This window comes from Larimichthys crocea, chromosome X (assembly GCF_000972845.2).
Source record: "Larimichthys crocea isolate SSNF chromosome X, L_crocea_2.0, whole genome shotgun sequence".
NCBI lineage: Eukaryota > Metazoa > Chordata > Actinopteri > Sciaenidae > Larimichthys > Larimichthys crocea.
Genome location: NC_040020.1, coordinates 13053262 through 13075283, shown reverse-complemented (window position 1 = coordinate 13075283; position 22022 = coordinate 13053262). Strand labels below are relative to the sequence as shown.

The 22022-nt window shown below is 41.3% G+C and overlaps 1 protein-coding gene across 2 annotated transcripts; it reads left to right on the top strand.

Annotated features, from left to right (window-relative positions):
• Nucleotides 1–1033: 1033 nt before the first annotated feature.
• Nucleotides 1034–20590, top strand: nt5c2b (5'-nucleotidase, cytosolic IIb). 2 transcript variants are annotated; one of them, XM_019260180.2, is made up of 18 exons: nt 1034–1289; nt 2488–2607; nt 6647–6720; nt 13005–13122; nt 13338–13433; nt 13546–13637; nt 13718–13775; nt 14377–14470; nt 15377–15430; nt 15612–15695; nt 15813–15854; nt 15952–16059; nt 16443–16509; nt 16596–16766; nt 17061–17112; nt 17464–17524; nt 17751–17927; nt 18602–20590. In XM_019260180.2, the coding sequence occupies exons 2-18, from the start codon at nt 2507–2509 to the stop codon at nt 18860–18862; spliced, it is 1710 nt and encodes a 569-aa protein (XP_019115725.1). In that variant the 5' UTR covers nt 1034–1289; nt 2488–2506; the 3' UTR covers nt 18863–20590. The 2 variants fall into 2 exon arrangements, with proteins under 2 accessions (XP_019115725.1, XP_027138564.1); XM_027282763.1 differs by lacking the exons at nt 1034–1289; nt 2488–2607; nt 6647–6720; ... (1 more) ...; nt 13338–13433; nt 13546–13637 and having other exon boundaries at nt 14215–14470.
• The last annotated feature ends 1432 nt before the right edge of the window (nt 20591–22022 follow it).

The window sequence follows — 22022 nt, the reverse complement described above, 5'->3', positions numbered from 1 at the left end:
CCAGAGGGAAATTCAAACATCCAGGAGCATAAACAAACATTTAATTTGACCTATAACACAGTAACCATAAATTGACCTCGCAGAAATGTGAATTTAGATTAAAATCGGTGCTAAAAAACTTCATATACGCTGCACAATGTATACCCGCGCTACACCATACCACAAATATTGTACATTTAAAAATATTGTTGCGTGTACGTGCATTTAAACAGGTGTGAATGCATGTAAGTAATCAGCAAACACGAGACGACTAATCTTTACTTTGACCCCTATGGATGGAAGGAAATCTCTTGTGATGTTGTTGAAACTATTGTAACTGAGTATTTTAGACCTCCAGCAAACAATGTGTCATTGTCCAAATATTCTTACTAAAAAAAGTCAAGTAACTAAGGCTGGTATATTTAATGTTTAATACAGAGTATGCTTCACCAGAAATATTGATAATATTGTGTGAATGCATGTAAGTAACCAACAAACATGAGACAACTAATCTTAAGATAGATAGATAGATAGATAGATAGATAGATAGATAGATAGATACTTTATTGATCCAGAGGGAAATTCAAACATCCAGGAGCATAAACAAACATTTAATTTGACCTATAACACAGTAACCATAAATTAACCTCGCAGAAATTTGAATTTAGATTAAAATCGGTGCTAAAAAACTTCATATACGCTGCACAATGTATACCCTGCACTACACCATACCACAAATATTGTAAATTTAAATATATTGTTGCGTGTACGTGCATTTAAACAGGTGTGAATGCATGTAAGTAATCAGCAAACATGAGACGACTAATCTTTACTTTGTCCGTGCAGTTTTTTGTGATTGAATTAAACAAATAAAAGCAAATCCATTCTTGCAACAAGACAAACGCCTGCAGGTCATCTCCTTGTGTGTCTCTCTCTCTCTCTGCACCCAGATGCAATCAACAACACCGTGTGGTCACGTGTCTGTGCCACGCAGCCCGATGGTCCCGCCTCCTCTTGATAGACGTGAATTAAACACCGCCCCCTGAATGTCTCGCAACAACAGCTGGCTGCACACACACAGACACACACACACACACAGAGAGAGAGAGATAGCAGAGAGCAGAGAGCAGGCAGAGCACCAACACTCGTCTGCTGCCTGTCTTCACAGTGTACACCTCCGACCCTCTGACTGCCGCTTTGCTGTGAGAAAAACAAAAACACCAGCAGCGACTCCGACCGACTTTCACACAGCTCAAGGCGCATGCTCAGACCGACTGACGGTGCAGTTGTTTTATTCAGGAACTCAAGAGGTGAGTACAGTAAGAGCCAGGCACAGCTGAAAACAGACAAATCTGACCGGATACTTTTGTGTTTTTTGTTTTCAAGCAGAGTCAGCTAACGCGTTAGCCTCTCGGCAGTGTCAGATTAAAAACAAACAAAACAAACAAAGAGCAGTAGCTTCACAGGACAGAAAATAACAAGACGAGGTCCCGCTACGACGCTTTTCTTCTCTGTTAGCTTGTAAAGATACTCGCACAGCAGCCTCAGCTAACCTCCCACCGCCGCTTTCCTTAGCTGAGATAAAGCATTCACATAAATGACACTTGGCGTTACGTCCACTATTGTCGAGACAACACGTCAAACCCTCTGCGCGGACACTGACCCGAGGCAGCAAAGCCCGTGTCACAAGTTTCGCCTTGTTTGTGTTTGCAGTGCTGCTGTGCAGGTTTTGCTTATCCAAGCCAGAGCTCCCCTCAGACCCCAGTGGACCAAGTTCACACCGTGGGCCAAGCTGTGACAAAAGAAAGACATGAGCTAAATAAATAATATATAAGAATGCATTAAAACCAGGTCTGTTATCTCTAACATATGTTCATAATGCATCACAGGTCAGATGTGACAACAAACATGTTAGATCTTGTTTGCCCTCCTGTAAAGCTGTAAAGTTAACACCGATGACACTGTTTCAGTGCTGTGTGTGTTTTTTTTTGTGCCTTGATGAGAACAAGTCTCATTTGCATTTGTGCTGGCACCGATCACAAGAAAGCTGACCTTTCCCTCTCCAGTGACAGCAGGAGAGTGACAGAGTGTCCTCACGGGAGGAAAAGTAAACTTACATCTATGGACATTTAAAAAAAGAAAGACCAAGACATTCTTTCCACAGATTGTTTTCTTCTTTGGTTTAAGATTGTTTGTGTGTGACCCGATCCATTAACCAAACAAGGGTTTAATTATATGCTGTTTCTGTAAATATAGCCTACCAGCGTCACCCTGTGTCAAATAGTTTCATGGGTCTTAGGGTCGGCCTTGCTCTTGGCTTTTTCTTAGACTTTGCCTTGTGAGTTAGACGGGATGTTTGTGTGCCAGACTAGGTTGGATCTCAGTGACTTGTTCACCGTGACCCAGCTGACGCGACCTCTATTCTCTGTTCGAGAGCACCATGGGAAAATCCCGAGTTGATTGACGATGATTAAACTGTGGATCTGTGTTGCTTTCGTTCTCCCTCAGACACTGAAAGGCTTTCAAGATGACGACTTCATGGAGCGACAGACTGCAGAACTATGCAGACCTGCCTGCCAACATGGACGGGCTGACGATGAAGAAATACAGAAGAGAGCCATACCACCGGTGAGAGACACACGTGTGTAGTACAAGGTCCATTTCTTATTGGTCAAAAAATCTGTGATCAAGACTACATCAGGTCCACTGCTCTATGCAGCCTCATCAATGACTGAACTAAACGTCACCGAGCAGTAAGAGAAACGGGAAGTTCACCACGTAGAACTGAGTAATAAAGTTCAAGTGTGTCACATAACTGTTGAGGCCTTAGATGAAACTCAATGTGACCATATTTAAAGTGTAATCATCACGTCTTTCTAAGAATGTTTATTCCCTACTAGGGTCGGCTCATATAGCTAAACACAGGCGCTCTCTGTTCATTTCACTGGGACAGCACGACTGGAAAAAAGTCAATGCGTACACAAGATAATGCTTCCATTAAGAAATATTTTTATGCAGTCGTGATGAAACCGAGATTCTGTTCAGACGCGGAACAAATGCAGACACATCTTAAAAGTACCTGTCCAAAGACCTGTCATGTGATTACAAAAGGAAGCGGAAATACGTAAAGCCCTGTGAGTGTCAATCGATAATACAATGAACCATGTTTGTGTGTAATTACTGAGACAGAACGAATCAGGCTATGATCATCACATTGTAGAAACTTATTGTTTAGCTGTAAAACTCCCATTAAGACCAGAAAATGTTGGGCTGAACTTTTGACATTGCGTCGATTCTTTATGCTCATTATAACAGAGTGAAATGTCATGACAGACAGTGAATATGGCATTTAGTTTTTCTGACATTTACGGGCTTTTAATTGGACAATAGCAACCCAACATTATAAAACGTTTCTCTACTTTGACCTTTCAAGAGGCTGAACTCTTGATTATCACAAGTTATTGAGGGTTGCTATTACTGTGCAGTCTTTTTATCCACTTATTTGCGGCCTTTCTTCTCACATGCCTGTCATTAAGTGGAGCAGGACTTAGGCCGCATCGACGATCTTTGGAGCTTGAATTGTGAAATAAAGCTGGCTTAGATTTGACATACTATCGCGTCTTGGGTGTGTCTTTCTGGCTGTTATGCAAAATTCCTCTCCGTCTCATGGCAAAGTATCACCAGGCTGTTGAGGTCAAGGGAGCGAGTGCATGAACCCAAAGCTTGTAGTTGGCTTGAAGCTAAATACCACCCTCTACGTTTACTGTAAATAGATTGCGTTCTTTTGACACTGTGTTGTTTTATTAACTCGCGCAATAGGCAAGTCCCACCAGAGATAGACTCCATTGTTTCCGTACCTGTTGACTGTGGTCATACAAGTTTGAAAGCAGGAAATTCATTCCATGTCAGAGTAATAAAACGTGTGTCGCTGTTTAATGTTTAACTCAAGCCCCTCGACTGTTTAATCACCTTTTTTTTTTTTGATTCAAAGGACCATTTTATGCAGCCTTTTATCTCACAGACAGACAAAGACTATTCCTTCAAAGTAAGAGCTTAGCTGAAACAATGCAGCCCGATAGTGAGCTGTGTGTATCACATAGCAGAGGGCTGACGACTCTGCCCAGCGCAGATAAACTCTCTGTCACAGGCACTCAAATCACTGTCTCTGTGAGATTAGAGAGCAGTGGAAAAAATCTGGCAGATTGTCGCACAGCTGCACTCAGGCGGAGGAAAAGTTGTTAAGGGATTCTGCTGTAGGTGTGGCGCGGCCCATGTGGCCTGTTTGAGGCAATAGTTTTGTCAGCAGGACCAAAGTCGAGGCTCACTCTGGTAATCAAGTCGTCTCCACCCATCCCCACCCACTGTCAATAAACTCTAAGGAGTCACAAGTTATTATTCATGGCTGTCTTTTACTGCACTCTGCTCACTCATTGTAAAGTATTACACATATATAAACTGTGGAGGCCATAATGATTTGATATTTAGTGCGTACTGTTGAAACTTAAATACGACAGATCGCATTGAATTATTTTAACATTCAAGATTTGCTATTTCAAAAACAGCAGAGTTCAAGAATTCAGATAAAATAAATCTAGTTTTTGTTGCTCATCTGAGCTTGTTTTTCTTGGATCGGAACATCTGACATCATTTATATAATAATGTAATAAGTTATTGCAATTTAAGCCACTGGCAAAATACTTAGATTTTCACTTAATTTATCTGGATTTATAAGAACTATTAAAACAAAAAACAGGTGACTAGTGATAACATTTCTCAGTCAGTCTGTTTTTGCTTCCATAAAAAGAATCCACGTCTGATTTAAAATAAAAATAAAATGAGAAAAATCTGCTGCCTCCTGCTCCGAGATGAGATTGAGATTCTTCTAAAAAAAGAAGTCAGCTCCTCCCGTAAGTGTTTACATTAAAACCAAACCTCAGTATGGTAAGCAGCTGTCGCTTTGGGGCGGGTGGGCCGGTTGGGGGGGCTTGCTTGATTCTACCTGACTTGTGATTGTTCTGGATGTCTTTGAGGGCCCAACAAACATCATGCTGCACAACAACAACAACAGCCCTTGACTGAGAGCACACAGCAACAACAGAGAACGACGCGGAATAGCCACAATCATTTTTGCAACAAGTCAGAAAATTTCTGAATGGCAAGAAGGCAAAGAGAGAGAGAGGAGGGGAGGGGGGCGAGCATTGTTTGTGGACCAGAGCTGCCCTGTGTTGCTGGAGCAGGTCAGACCAGTGGAGAGTCAAACTGAAGTTTAATTTGGCACAGAATGCATCGCCAGTCGTCTGCTGGACTAAGATCTAAATGGGAACTTGTTCACTATGGATCTGCTGCCAGGTATTTGACAACTGATTTAGAGATCAGCGGAGATGTTATGGTCATCGTCACAGATTAATGTCAAGATGAGTTGACTTGCAGAGTCACTTTTGAGCTTGTGTGTCAGAATGAATGTGCTACCTGTGAGTGATGTAACCTAGTTATTATTTTTTTGTGTGTGTTAACTTTAGCTGATGTACATCTTATTTCTAGCATGACTAAATATTGACACGGTGTGGAAATATCCAGGAACACAGCTACACATCGAGTTCAGTCACAGATGTGGAAGATAAGCTATGTCGGTCTGTGCCAACAGTCAGAGTTGAGCTAGCAGTGCGTGCTGTGTCAGCCAGGCTGTGTAAACATTGTCAGTATCACTGTGCCCACCGTGGACCCCCCCAGTCTATGGGCTGATTTATGAGAGCCGTTTCCTGGAAGATTGTCGTACTCAGAGTTAAGTCTGTAAGGTTTTAGGGTTTTATCGTCTCCTGACTTACCAAAGTTCATTGTACTGCTGCACTGTTGTGTAATATTGTGAATTCATAGTTTCTTTTATTTAGTGTGCGGTCACCACTGTGTGGTGAAACTGAGAACCAAAATTGTAAAAGCACAGTTGTGCCTTGTGATATTCAGTGTTTCACTGTACTTTATGTACCAATGTTTTCAGATATATGATGGATAGATACGAGGTAAAATGGGCTTAACTTTTTTGAATGGTTACTGTTCATTTTAGAAATCCTGCAATGCAAAACTCTGCCACCTTTTGTGACAAAAATGATCTATTTTTTATGATTGAATCATTAAAAAACGTAGGCAAAAGTCAAACTTAACTACTAATTTATATACAGTTTATGCTTGGCACCTTTTTAGGTTTATATGGGCTCCACTGACAGACACTTGACAGATTTTATTGTTAGCCCAAAGCCGAAGCATCCAATGTTAACATTCGACAGATATAAATCTAACTGACACATAACCTAAGGACTATTTTAACATGTCACGATGTCCACAATGTGTCCACACACTAACCAACATGATATACAGGAAAATAAATTGCTTAACTGAGCTAACATTCAAGACACTTTTGCTACCCAAACATTATTTTCTTTAAGTCTGACTGTCTCTTTGTGTGTGTAATTGACTTATTCAGCTGCAGCAGTATTTTGGTACATTATTCTGGACACTGAATAGACCCACTGTAGTCCATAGTCTCGGTTAGAGAAGGTCTATTCAGAGAATAGTGTCTCCTTTTGTGTCTGTCAGAATAAATGCTAATCTTATTATCGAATGTTGCGTCACAACTAAAACATTTACCTTCACTTGTTTTTTTTTCCTCTAGAGTGTTTGTCAACAGAAGCTTGGCAATGGAGAAGATTAAGTGTTTCGGCTTCGATATGGATTACACTTTAGCGGGTAAGTTGAATACACATTCACCTAACTGATCACATGCTTGTTTACAGTGTGAGGATAGAAGTGCTTTATCTCTTTCAACATTGAATTTAGCTTTGCTTCTAATCATACAGGTACAGTCATAGTGAAATGTTTTCATTTACCTCCATCAATCATAACGCTGTAAATAAGTGATGATGATAGTTGATGAGTAAATAAGTAAGTAAAGGGAATTTTAATCTTAATAGTAAGCTAAACAAATATAGTTTTAACTGAAAGACAATGATACATTGATTGGTAATTAAATAATCATCAGCACTGCTATTTGTGCTTTTAAATGTTTGGTATTAAGTCCAAGTTTGCTGCAAGATCCTCACTTTAGACAGGTCCAAATGATCCAGATGAATCCAGTGTGACTGAAAAGCTTCATAGATACAGTAAATGTATCAAAAAGAGAAGAAATGTCAGGGTACATTTTGATTTTGAGGGAGCATTTTTCTTATTTGTCACCTTTTGAAACTGAGAAACAAAACCCTAGTTGTTGACTCTCATTTGGCCTTTTGTGTTTTCCTTAGTACGGTATCACCTCTTTTCAACTCTATATTTGGTTACCTCTCCATCCCCCCAAAACTTGTTGTCCACAAAATATTATTTAGGTCAATGCTGGAGACACATTGAGCAGACTATAACACTTGGCTAACAGGGCGTTAAGCATAGCTCCCTGTAAAGTTGATAGTACAGGGATGTTCTTTTTCCTACTGACCAGTAACTGGGCCAAAAATATCCGGATTTTTCATGCTACTTTGTTCTGTGACTCAGCTCCAGTTTTTGGTCTCTCTGTCTCTATAAATAAATCCTCCCTGACTTTGAAAAGCAGGTCACGTTTGTTTGTTAAGTTCACCAGTGATGGCTCCCCTGAGAACGGGGATCACTCGTAGTCCCTCTGTGGCTCTGTACCCCTATCTCAATTCAGAAGGCAGGAGATTTCATGGACGCTCAGCTGTTGACATGCCTCTCTTTATGGGAGCCCATAACCAAGTGTTAATGTTTGCTAGAAGCGTGGCTATCATGTATCTTTGGAGGGCGTTCAGGTTTTAACCACAGACGTACTTCATCAGCTCTGAGGAGCTGGTGGTGTCGCAGAATGGCTGCTGCTTAACCACAGCACTCTTACCCGACTGCAGCATTTATTTTTAGGGGCTGTTAACAGCAGGTCAGATGTGTTTAAAGTATCTCCTTTAAAAAAAAAGACTTATGGATGAAGCTAGCTGCCATTATGAAATGTTGACACAGCTACTAACATGGAAATGTGCCGATCTGATGATTTAGTATGTCATGGAAAGTTGCGGGTGTATGATTTAAAAATATGCGGTGGTTTCTAATTGACCGGGACACAGCAAACATAACTCCTGTCAACAGTTTACACAGTTTAATAACCTCTGTCAATCAATACTCATGGTAGCCTATTAGACTTTAGGATCAATACCAATGTTTACACTCTACTGGAGCTCATACAGAGCATGTCACAGATCATCAGGTCATCTGATGTTTAAACCAAAGATAAATGCCATATTAGTTTTCTTTGGTAAATGATGACCCTGTAAAAAATATGGTGAAAAACTGCGGTCATATATAAAACCTATTTATATGAATAGTATATAAAGTAGTATTTTATATTACAGACTGCTGATTGTACAGTAAAACACTGTAATATTTAATGGCAAAACCTGCATTCATTAGGTATTTTCATGTCAATAAAAATAAGTAAAATATGGAATAAAATGCCAACCATAACCATTTATTCAATTTGATTAGCAGTTGCCTGTCCCCAGAAGCAAACAAACCAACAACTCTCATCATATTCTGATTCAAATATCGGTGAACTCTTTTCTAATCGAGCTCTGCACAGTTCAAATCCTATTGTTCAGTCATGACGCATGGTTCGCACAGTTTTACACCACAGCCACGCAGTCCAGCATGATGGTGTTGCGAAACACACACAATCCTATTAAATCTCATTAAACGTTGTCGTTTTGAGCAATAGGTTTGTTTGCCACCTTATCAAGTGCAAGAGGTGAAGATCTTGGCAGGCAGAACTCGGCCCAACACACTTTTATTTTACTGCTGTAAGGCACTTCCAATAAAATAATAATGATTCATCGCCCAGACAATTAATGGTGAATGATGAAAACATTTACAGCTATTACAGTGCATGCAGGCAGATCACATGTTTTAGGATTTGTAAACGAAATCAACATTGCCTTGTGTGTTCTTCGTGCTCCCTTTTTGGAGCACATAACAGCCTGCAGGAAAAAAGGTTGCTCAAACACACATTTAGGTCCAGATTGCATGGCGAGATCCACACAGTTTTGTCCTAGTTTTCCAACAGACTTTTGGCTGGAATGTAGGCCCCCGAGGCTGTGCTTAGGTTTTCTAATTTTTCCACAGTCTGCTCGATAGTGCCATAAATCTGTGACAAAGCCCTACATTTGATTATTAATGGCTACAGATAACATATTTAAAGGTGTTGGCTGCTAATATTGCTACATGACATGGTTCTGATAAAGTCTCTGTGTGGGACGTTTCTATTAGTGGAAGAATGCGGGTTGTTTACCGTGTGTGAGAGTGTGTTACGTGCAGGCTTGCGGTGACCTGGCCCCTAAACTGTGAAGGGACACCACACACCTCAGCAATTGGAGCAGTAGGAATATAATTAACTGGCAACAATCTCATCAGACAAGCAAAGTAATAGATCCCTGAAGCTATGACTACTTCTCGCCTCAACTCTAAGTAGATGATCATGTGTGTGTGTGAATACTTTGTGAATACTGACAGCGTGAGAAATAGGAGAAGAAACTCGCAGCAGGGGAGTAAGGACCCCTAAAGAGAAGAAATGCAAGAGAGTCAAGGACACTGTAAGCAACAATAACACGACTTCCGGTGTGCACACAACCGCTGTAAACACAAGTTTTCAATAACATCTGTTGATGATATTTTTTTATGCCCCATTTACTAAAATATGCAACTTTCCATGACCGTAGCTTCCAGTGTGGTTTTCATGGGAAAAAAAAAAAGATCTACAAATCACTCCACAGGTTCGAGTCTTCAAACATGTGAAATAGAGCAGAGCTTCTAGAATTACTTTAGTAAAGGATATAATGTAGGCCATGGGTGTAATGTGTCTGGAGTGTTTTTAAGGGGGGGGGCTTGTTGCTCAGAAGTAAAATGGTTTTGGTGTCATTAAGGTCACATCTGAAGGGAAAAACCTGAAGGATAAAACTAGAGCTGTTGTGCTGTTTGCATCAGTGTCGATGGAATCTGAAGTCACAGAGACGTGATGAGGCAAATTCAAAAGTTTGAGTTCTAAACTCTTAACAGACAATAACTTTTGCTTGGACATTGAAGGTTTTTAGAAAAATAGTACAGGCTTGAAAGTTTTGAGGGGCTTTTAAAGATATCAGAATCAGAGATACTTTAATAATCCCAGGGGGGAATTATTTTTGTTACAATACTCCAGTATACAAACAAACAAAAACAACAACAGGACACGATGCTGACATGCAGGATCTCTCTCAGCAGATAGTATGGTCGGAGTCCAACGGCTAGCAGGTCAACATCCAGGCTACAGAGCTGTTCTTTGGTTGTGATGTGGCCAGGATTACACCATCTGCTGTTAGCTGGAACGGCAAACCTCTCACCTTTCTGTTTACCGCTCTTGGTACAATCCCGGTCGGCCCGGACAGTGTGGAAGCCATCGACAGAGATGTTCTGGTCCGTAGTGTCCCTGTGCAGCCATGTCGTTTCATGTTGTTCCATGTCAGTTTCATTTCTAATTGTTAAACCCTTTTTAAAAACACAAGAGTAGTAGTTGTGGTTGTACAATAGTTAATGTAAACTGTGGCCAGTATACATTGTGTAACAAAACAAGTTCCTCATCCTAAATGACTAGCCTGACGTTTTTTATTACTTAGATTGAGATGTGACTTTAAGTTGTGAAAGTGTAAGACACACCAGTGTCCCACCAAGGTCGACATGTGAAAAGCACCACCCGGTGAACTAAAGAAAGAGAGAGTGATGATAGAAAAGGTGACAGAGGGTGACGAGTGAGGAGGGAGGAGGAGTAGGAGTAGGAGGAGGAGAAGGGAAGGCAATTTAGTTGGTGTATGCTACTGCTCTGGGCAGAGGGCCCAAACCCTCAGTTTTTTGGGAGACCACAGCGGGGGGTGAGAGAGAGTGAGAGAGAGAGTGAGAGGCAGGGGGGTTAACTGCAAGAGGTTACGTGATTATAATGCACAAACAGGCTCAGGCTTACAGAGTAGGGCTGTCAACAAAAGGACAAAAGCTTTACTGAACCCAAGATTTTCCTATAACTCAGTGCACGCTCATTATGCTTCTGTGTGTAACCCAGCATTAGACACAAGCGCACTCTCTCACATTTCGCCGAGTAGGACACAGATGTTTTCCTGTTTGTCCTGCTGTTCTGTGTCCCCCCCCCCCCCCCCATCCAGCCATCATCAGCCAATAATTCTTCCCCTCCAGGGGCCTCGCAACACGCCTCTGGGAGTGCAGGCAACAACACAACTGCATTCTCTGTTTCGTATTTATAACATCTGACATATTCTTTTCCCAGTGTCAGATAGCATGGTAATCCTCTGCCAGCCTTTTTTTATCCGAGCATCAATCTGTGTTATTTTATTTTCAGGGCCCTCCTCTGTCAGGGCTTTAGGTTTGGCCCCTGGGTAAATATCTCTGGCTCTGGCGGTGACAAGGTGGGGTGGGGGTGGGGACTCGTCATCTCAGCACGTCTCATTAGAGCTGCCGCTGAAAGTTGAGAGATTTCTCATTCTCACGCCCGATCCCATTTCGTTTTCGATTTGCGTGCAGAACATCGAGACTCTTGTTGATCGCAAGGAGACAGAAGGGCAATGAGTGTGTGTGTTTGGGGAGGGGATTACTGTAGAGTGAGAAGATGTCGTTATCAGAATCCTGAGACAACCCCACAGACTCTTGAGTGTGGGTGCGGGGGGGATGCTTAGAAAAGTCACATGTCTGTGTTGTGTAACATGAGTGAGCTCCACTCACTGTATGTCACCTCTAATGAAACACAGTTTGCTGTGTAATCACAGCTTCACCCAGGGGTCAGGTTCCTTGACTGTATATATATACACCACAGTGTTTTATGTAAAGGTGATGTGTACCGTATGCACTCGATGAACTCTTCTGTAAGCCAGATAACAAGTTTAAATAGATGATTAGGCAGTTTTCTTTCACAGGGCATGTGTCACTGTTTACCTGATCTCACCTTTTGCAAAAATGTTTCATCCATCTGGACACAATCTGGATGAATATAGTTTATCATGTAGCTGTGAATTGATTTTGTTTTATTATTTTTATATATAAAAAGGTCATTCTTGAGTTTTAATTTTTCTGTTTTTTAGATGAGCAGACAGGGTCTTCAACTTGTTTGTTTTGTTTGAACAGTCCAAAATCCAAAGATATTCAAATTACAATGACCTGGAGCAGAGAAAGAAGAAAGCCCCTCATGACAGGCTAAAAATCAGAGAATGTTCATGAACAGTCAATCAACGTTACCAGGCCTTGTTCAGACTAGCAGCCAGCAAATTGCGATTTCTGCAAATCTGATCCAAGTCACATTTGGCCGTGTTTTGAAAGGCAATTCCTATCAGTCCACACGCACTGGCTGCTCATATTGGATTTCAGTGTCTTTGGAGTGACTCGAACCGCAACACACAACAGTGACATCTAATCCAGAGTGACGGAAGTGCAGCGGAACAGCTGAGCAGAATCGTGCCACTAGTAGCAGAGCTGCATGGAGGTCAGCATGGAGAACAACAGTCTGTGGACAGACGCTGGAATACGTTGTCTGGAGGCTTCTGTACAGATGAAGCTGCACCGACATACGTAGTTACTCGTGTTATCGCAGCAGCTCGTGTAGATAGTTTTGCTGGTTTCCGGACACAAATGTGATCTGATCGCTTGCAAATAATCATGCAGACAGTCTGTCTGAATTTAATTTGAGAAACTAATCTGAAATGCCGCAGTCTGAACAAAGCCCGACTGTTTCTGTTCTGATTCAGTTTACAGTCACGACAAACCAATCGATTCATTCATCGGTCATGAACAAACATCATGGCACAAGCCTTTAGACAACTGCAAAATTATTTGCAGCTTTTATATAGAAGATTAGACACCAAACTGCACTGTGTGTATTGTGCGCTCCTATTGGGGCAAAATTTAACATTAACTGTGTCTGTGTGTGTGTGTCTCTGTGTGTGTCTCATTTCCAGTGTACAAGTCACCAGAGTACGAGTCACTAGGTTTTGAGCTCACAGTGGAGCGGCTGGTATCCATCGGTTACCCTCAGGAGCTGCTCAGCTTCGTCTACGACCCGTCCTTCCCCACCAGGTCAGACCAATCACAATCCACCACACAGACATGATGATGATGATGATGATGGCCATCAGGGTCGTGACCCAACTTCTGCTTCTCTAATCATTTCAGTCTCTCTTCAACTATCCTGATAACTGTAAATAACAACAGTTATAAAGAGATGAGTTATAAAAGTTAATTTAATTCCGTGTTGTGGACTTACACAAGCGTTTATTTCCTCTTTCTTTTAGGGGCCTTGTGTTTGACACCATGTATGGCAACCTGTTGAAAGTTGACGCTTATGGTAATATCCTGGTCTGTGTTCACGGATTTAACTTCCTCCGAGGGTAAGCGCTTCCAACATTCTGCTTCCAACGATGCAAGGATCTCTGAAAAAGATTGTACATTAGACCTGTATGTCTGATTGTATGACTGTTTTTTGCTTTTCTCTTTGTCCAGCCCAGAGATCCGTGAACGGTACCCAAACAAGTTCATCCAGAGAGATGATACTGAGCGCTTTTATATCCTTAACACACTCTTCAACCTGCCAGGTGAGATCTCTGAACGCTGAGGAAGATATCAAGTGACTGCTAAAGAGAAATTAATTTAATCTTTTTCTGTTTCTTCACAGAGACCTACCTCTTTGCATGCCTCGTGGATTTCTTTTCCAACTGTGACAGATACACAAGGTAAGAGACTGTCTGTAACACTACCCGTCACACAGCAAGTTTCTGGGCACCGCATGGTGACACAAAGACAATTGTGGGCCAAACAGGGTCGAGCCCTACAGCATGGGAGGGTCCAGGTGTCTCAACTGCTAATCTAAGCTAATTGTTTTAAAGTGGAAATCAAATGAGTTCAGTCAAAGAACCCATTTTTCTTTATTTGTAACATAATTGATTAATCTCTTCTACTAATTGTAGAAAAGCATGGATTCTTATCAGAATAAGATAGGAATGAAAAAGTGTTCTCACTAACTATTTTCAGAGAATGAACTCTAAGATAACTATAAGATAATCGTTTAAATGTTACTGTCAGGTGATACAATGGCCTGTAAATTTGTTGAGAATGTAATCTGGAATGGCTGCATGTCCTTTGTCCTCTGAAACCTGGTTGTTGGTCTTTTAGGGGGAGATTGCTTTCCTGTTTGGCTGGGGACCCCTCCAACAAGGGAAGGCTATCCCATTTAAAAGCAAACAAAAAACAAATGTCATGTTTTTGAAAACCTTCTGTAAAGATGTGGCCTGTCCGACGGCTCTGTACGTGTGTGTCTTTGCTCCTCTCCTCCAGCTGTGAAACTGGCTTCAAAAACGGCGACCTCTTCATGTCCTATAAGAGCATGTTCCAGGACGTCCGCGACGCCGTCGACTGGGTCCACTTCAAGGTAAAACCTCATTTTTATTACACCTTTTTACAGGTGCTACTCAATATAGCCACAGTCTGCTTCTGTCTGCACATGAATATGGTCAGTTGTGTATGGGGAAACGTGCCAAAGTTGAGTTCAAGCAAACAGATCAGGTGTGACAGCATATTAAAGTTAATCTACTTGGACTGCAAATCCCCACATCCCTAGTAAATCCCAATATCAAGGCAACTCGTCAAGGGGAAAGCTCACCGGATGGTGGCAACAGACCAAATGTCAGCGAGTCATCAAAATCATAAATAGTCGCCCTCTGGGGCTATTAATGTCAGTGACAGCATTGCAAAAAAAATAAAAATAAATAGCCATATGAAACATCTGTGGTGGACACACAGTAAGTTGTTGTTGTTGACAGAGTCGAAGAGCAAGCATGTCAGGGTGTCCCTGTGGCCTAGTGGTTAGGGTGCACACTGTACTGTGGGACAGACGTCCCCAGTTTGATTCTGTACGGGGACTTTTGTTATAAATGTGTCAGCAGTAAAGAAACACATTCAAATTCATAAATACCAGCACAAATACACTTCATCTGCACATGCATACACACTGAAGTAATGTAAAAAAAAAACTATTATTTTTAAATGTTTATTATTAAATTGAAGCAAACACGACAGGGGTTCATATATTCTGCATGTATTAGTTAAAAACCATCTGGCTTCATTATCGCTGCCGTTATCAGTGCTGCTCTTTCCGCTTCATCCTGTAGAACCCACAGCTGAAACCCACAGGTCCTGACGTGTTCTGCGTGGGTTGTCACTGATGACTGTTACTGAATCAAATGACTGCTATTGATGCTGCTAGCTTCAGGGGGTGATATTTGTGCGTAACTGAAATGTTTCAGTGTTTGGTCTGACTCCTCTGTCTCACATACAGGGTACTCTGAAGGAGAAGACGGTGGAGAATCTTGAGAAGTATGTTGTGAAAGATGTAAGTAGTTTGTATTCATCAAGGGCGCTACGAGTGTAGAGAACACACACACACACACACACACACACACACACACACAGTGTGTCACATTTTTGTTTTATTTGTGAGGAGGCTGGTTTGTAAAGATGCTTTTAGAGCTTCAGTCTTTTTTCTTTCTTTGCTTCTTCTCTGTTCCCATCAGGGGAAGCTGCCTCTTCTACTCAGCCGAATGAATGAAGTCGCCAAGGTTTTCTTGGCTACCAACAGTGACTACAAATACACTGATGTGAGTTTCACTTTTTACACAGTAAAATGTGCGTTTTTTAAAATTTGAGACAGATAATCATGAGTTAATCCTGCTGCGTTTGGTTCGACTGACAGTCTATCTGTTGTGTTCTCACAGAAAATCATGACCTACCTGTTTGACTTCCCCCATGGCCCAAAGGTAAAATACAGCTTTCCCTTCACCACACTTTGAAATGTGAAAAGTTTTATCTTCATATGTGTAATTTATGTATGTCATGTGCTTGTATCCGCCGCAGGCTGGTTCCTCCCACCGGCCCTGGCAGTCCTACTTTGATCTGATCCTGGTGGATGCCAGGAAGCCGCTGTTCTTTGGCGAGGGAACGGTGCTCAGACAAGTCGACACGGTGAGCAGACGCAGCTCAGAAGACAGAGAAGACGTTACTTATAGCTGCAATGCATGAGAACGTGACGTATCTGGACATGTTGCAGCCTTGTGGCCTGTCAGCTTTTTAAGCAACAAGGGGGAAAAAAATGTGACAAAGCGGTGAATGTTTCAGTCAGAGGGGTAACGCCAGCGTGACTTACAGCAACAGCCGACCATGAGGGGCCATTGCCTCCTCGATTCTCTGGTCTTTTAATTGTGCTGATGATGATTCTGTGATTGAACACAACATTGAACAGTTTTTTTCATGTGTTGAAAAGTAATCAGTCTTATTAAAGGACAGATATTAGAGATTATAGAGGGTCCTCTCACTAATCTGATGTATATTTGTTGTCTTTATTTCAGACCACAGGACGTTTAAAGATAGGAACCTACACGGGACCTCTGCAGCATGGCATAGTCTACTCTGGAGGTGGGACTTTAGTTTCTTGTCATTCATGTCTGTCGTTGGATTAAGATTCTTTCAGTTACGTTAACGTCACATCATTTTCCTTTTAGGTTCCTCCGACATTGTGTGTGACCTGCTGGGAGCCAAGGGGAAGGACATAGTCTACATCGGGGATCATATCTTTGGAGACATCCTCAAGTCCAAGAAACGTCAAGGCTGGAGGACGTTCCTGGTTATACCCGAGCTGGCCCAGGAGCTTCACGTGTGGACCGACAAGAGCTGTGAGTCTGTAGACATGAATGCGAACATGAACGCGTCTATGTGCAGCATGTAGCTGCATTTTCCAAGTACTGCAGTCCTACATTAGAAAACAGTCTCAACAGGGACCTGACCTAGAACGGCAGCTGTAACATCAGACCTGGAAGTTTAGAAGGAGACATGAGTACATAAGTTAAATGTGATGGAGATCATAAATTCAACACCGACTCCTCACTCTTAACTAATACTAGGACACTGTATATGCACGATGAAGCAGCGAGAAGACAGAGATTCACTCTTTTCTTGTGTTTTTCCAGCGTTATTTGAGGAGCTTCAGGGCCTGGACATTTTCTTGGCAGAACTCTACAAGTAAGTTATGACCTTTTTAACTTATTTTTCTCCACCCCCTTTCATCCTATCCTACCTCATCTCTTGCAGCAGTCCTGCTGCTCTTTGCTCTCTGCAATAACGGTTTGCCGGTTTGTTTGCGTGCATGTGAGCGCGTTTGAAAGAGAACAAACAGGGTCAACAGGGTAAAGTCTAAAGGGTCGGCTCTCGCAGGCCGCCTGATAATCGCCTCGCACTGATGTTATTTATAGCTTGGCTCCACTCACTGTTGCAACCTCCTCTTTGACACATTACCTTTCAGCAGTCTGATATCACTGTCCTCTCCTCCCCCCACCCTCTCATGTACTCGTCTTTCTCCCCGTCCTTCCCTAGACATCTGGACAGCAGCAGCAATGAGAGGCCAGACATCAGCACTATTCAGAGAAGAGTCAAGGTACGGCCTTAATCACCTCTGTCTCTATGACAGCAAGAGATCTGTCCACATGTTTTTAACAATGGCCGCCAGAGATGGCGTGCTTATCAGTGCCCGTGTTTACATTATGTCTGATACAGTATCTCCTACAGTGTAACCATTAACAATAACCCACTTCCTTATTGTTCTCTCGGTTGCTAAAGATACTACCGGTGTCCTCTCTTCTTCTTCTTCTTGCCTTTTTTAGAAAGTGACACATGACATGGACATGTGCTACGGCATGATGGGTAGCCTTTTCCGCAGTGGCTCCAGACAGACCTTGTTCGCCTCTCAAGTGATGCGTTACGCCGACTTGTACGCAGCCTCCTTCATCAACCTGCTGTACTACCCCTTCAGCTACCTCTTCAGAGCTGCACACGTACTGGTGAGTGTCAGTGAGCGTAAAAACCGCACGACCTCAACAATAAACAATAAAGGAGTGATTGTGGTGACCAAAAGCCAAGATTCTAAAACTTTCTTTAGAGAGTCATCGGCCTTGAAACAAAATTTAGAATCGACATTTTTATTGTCCACTCATGTTCTCTTTCACAGACCTACATACATACATATAATATCCTACTTTAGCCTGCAGCATTAAACTCTCCGATTCATTAATAGCTGCCCTTCTTCAAGGAACCAGTCTTATCCTTCCTTCTCAGATTATACAACATTAGACCTCAACTGATTTTAGACATTAAGGTCTGTTTTCAGCTCTTGGGGAGTAGATATGACTGCATATGTGAAAAACTTGACAATAAAGAAGAATGTGGAGAATAAAATAGACGATCACAGTAGTGCATTATTCCTTCAAAATAGCTGTCAGCGATATTTCTGTTATTGATATTGGTGATGGTCATTCTGGGACAGAAGAGGAGTGATTTTATCTTCCTCAGTGAACAGAGAGAGGCTTTATTCATAATTACTGAATTTTACATCCGAGGGTAACAAATTAAGATTTACCTGCTCTGTAAGACAAAAATAAAGCACAGGCTCTTTCAGTAAGTCAGCTAGTGTTGTCAAGTAGCTTCTCACATTTTGTCCTACCTTCTCCCGTCCCAGATGCCCCATGAGTCGACGGTTGAGCACACCCACGTGGATATCGACACGGAGTCGCCGCTGGCCACACGCAACCGCACACACTGCAGCGACTGCAAGGACCTGGAGTGCAAACGCAACCAGCTGACCCGCTCCTTCAGCGAGATCAAACCGCCCAACCTGTTCCCCCAGACTCCCCAGGAGATCACTCACTGTCACGATGAGGATGACGATGAGGAGGAGGAGGAGGAAGAAGAGGAAGAGGAGGAGGAAGAGGAAGAGTAAAAGCTGCACAAGGAGAGAATAGCCACGTTCCTGTTTTCCTCTTCCTGCCTTAGATATATTTTTTTTGGCCTTTTTTGAGCTTTATTGTATAGAGACAGCTGAAGAGTGACAGGAAATGTGGGGAGAGAGCGAGAGAGATGGGGAATGCAGGAAAGAGCCACAGGTCGGATCTGAATAGATTCGAAGGACTAAGCCTTTGTACATGGGGTGGCTGCTCTACCAACTGAGCTAAACAACATCCCCTCTTCCTGCCTTCTTATGTTTCCCAGTAGAGTCAGGTAGTTATATCTTTCAAAGTGAGGCAGGGAGGAAAAACGTGTGTGTGCTTGTGTATGTATATGTGTATATATATATATGTATAGATACACACACGCACACACGCATGTTCTGGAGATTTCTGCGAAAAGTAAAAAGGACCAGTAGCGAGACAGATTATATGTCAGAAAACAGTATGCATGCTTGGTCCACTTAATTTTTCCGAGCTTCATTATCAAAAAAAATAAAACATAAACAAAAAAACAAAACAAAAAAAAAAAAAACATTTTTAATTTGATTTTTTTTAATGATTTTTTTGCCCATCAGACAGACACATAACTCCATTATTTTATAAGCTGGTTTTTAAGGCCCGCTGGTGGATGAAGTAGATGTAGTCACATTTACATTTAAGTCCATCAGTCCTAACAGACTATCCTTGCTGACACAGTGTGCAAGCTATAATCAAACAAAAAACACTTTGCAGTCACAGTGTTGAATAAAAAGGGAAAAAAAAGATGCACATACTGTATGCAGATCCTTTTTTTTTTTAATGCAACATGGGAACAACTCTGTTTTTCATCTGTTTTAGATTCATTTTTGTTTTCTCGCTGTTACAGAGGAGTACTTTGTTCTAACTTCTTCTGTCTGTGTGCGTCTGCCAGAGTAGACTCACTCGGACGACAGCAGCCTGAGCGACAGTAAGCTAAGAGTCCATTGTACTAAAAAACTGAAGCACAGGAGCACTGAAGCACAAGCTGGCGTTAAACCAATCAATAACCAGATGCATTTCATGTTTGAGGTCTGGCTGAGAGAGCATGTTGTGGTACACGAGTGGCTCTGGAAGTGATATTTTGTTACCAAGCAACAATAACGCACTGTAAAAAAAAAAAGACGCTATGACAACCAGTCATGTTTCTGTAAATATCTATCAGGTGAATGGTTTAACGCCACAAGCAACCAACATGCAGTATTTTCTCTACTTGGCTGTTTAGGAAGATGAAACTTATTATATTTCAGAGGGTTTTATTTTGGTACAATGCAAAACAGTTGTGATCTGTTAAAGCAAAGTCGTGTGAAGTGATCTTAAGTGTGTAATAGCAGCTTGAAAGTGGTCTCAGTATGCAAAAAAAAAAAAGGCTTTTTAAGATGTACAGTATAAAGCTCAGTTCAGTAGGTCTGCTTGGCTTCAGTCTGCGATTATCTCGCTTCGTTTATCGCCTCGCTTTTGGAGCTTTGTTGGCTGTTCTTTTTATCTGCTGACCCTGAATCGTGGGCGTCATCCACCACGGGAGTTGTGTTGATAGAGAGTGTGCTGTTGAGTGTGTACAGTATTCTTCTGTTGGGCCTCTGAATAGACTAAAATCTACTTTTGTACTTAATTTGGATGGAAACCTTGGTAGTGACCAAACAACTCACCAACGGTCCTCAAACGCTTCGCTAAATTGTTTAAATTGTTGGTGATTAGGAGAATATGACATTAGCTTTTTACAAAAAAAAGCCCCACACACACTAGCGAGAAGAGCCCAGAGAAAAACAGAAACTCAGATCTGTTTAACACGCATGTCTATGTCCAAACGCATCAGTGTTAGTGTACAGAACAACAAGAGAACTGCCCTAAATTCAAACACGACGACTTAATCGTTTTTATTTTCTTTCCATGTATCCTGTATGTTAACTTTCCTCACCTTTTTATATTTAGTCTTGACACGTTTGCATCAGTCCTGTAAGTGTTGAATTGGCCTGTTGATTAAGGCCATAAAAGGGAAGGAACATGCCGTCTACTTATGTTTTTTGCATCATTTTTGGGTTTGGCTTGATGTGGCGTGGAGAATGATGAATGTGTTTAACTGTAACTCTGTGATGATTCATTGGATAAAACCTTGTAGGAACATTGTAAGAAACATTTGTTATCTTTTCTTCTTCTTCTTCTTTTTTTATTTTTACAAGTGAAATATTTGTATTCTCGGTTTTTCTTTCATTTCTTTAAAAGAAAATAACTGGATGTGCTATACGAGGCAGCTGCTGTGCAAATAGTTGAAATAGTTGACTGTCTTTTCTTTGCATAATTTGCATATGCATGTGACGATAAGCATATCTGTTCTGGGTTATGGTAGCATTGGTTTTTACTTCTATGCGGCCTGCATCATTTTAGGGAAAGCTTTTGACATTTGTCATTGTAGTTTACATGCAAAAAACAAAACAAAATAAAACTGCAAAGCTGTAAAAAAAAAATAAATAAAAAACTTAAAATGAAGGGAAATGTGAACAGCATGTTAAGTATCGTAACAGAAATGTTCCTTGTATCTGACACCATCGGGTTATTTTTATTTTTCTAAGCTAGTGTTTTTAAATGGTCCTGGTTTACAGAACTGTAAATAGACATTTCCATTTTCTTTTCTTATCTTTTTTTTCCCCCAGATGACTTTAACTTTTTCCTTTTTTTTTTTTTGGTGTTAACTTTTATATCATAAAAGTCTGACTTTGAACTTACTAAAGCCTGGCGGACAGGTTACAGTGCTTTGGAAGGTTTTTATCCATTAATGTGATGCCCGCAATGCATCCACATTAACAACAGGTGCCAAACACAGTCACCTTTTGATTTTCCAAACCACAGTAATCTTTCATTTTTATGCATATCAATTCTGTTCTCCCAAACATGTTATGTTGTTTGTTTGTTTCCAGAAATTATCCTACAGAATGTACATTGAGGTTAATTACATAAAAATGTAGAATAAAGATAGTTTTTCATAATTTTCTTGTCGTGCTGTTGTTTCTATCCTTCTTTTGTGTACGTTGGTAGCAATTTAATTAATTTTCCATTTGTTTGTTAATAATATATTCACTCTAAAAACACAATATAAACTGGGTAAAGTAACAAGTTCTTTAGGTGACGCCTACAGTAGTA

What these genes read in the sequence shown, in the direction of transcription:
- nt5c2b (XM_019260180.2), top strand. Translation starts at nt 2,507, where the DNA reads ATGACGACTTCATGGAGCGACAGACTGCAGAACTATGCAGACCTGCCT. An exon ending in ACTTCCCCCATGGCCCAAAG is followed by an intron (nt 15,855 to 15,951) that starts GTAAAATACAGC and finishes TATCCGCCGCAG; the next exon opens with GCTGGTTCCTCCCACCGGCC. An exon ending in TGGCATAGTCTACTCTGGAG is followed by an intron (nt 16,510 to 16,595) that starts GTGGGACTTTAG and finishes TTTTCCTTTTAG; the next exon opens with GTTCCTCCGACATTGTGTGT.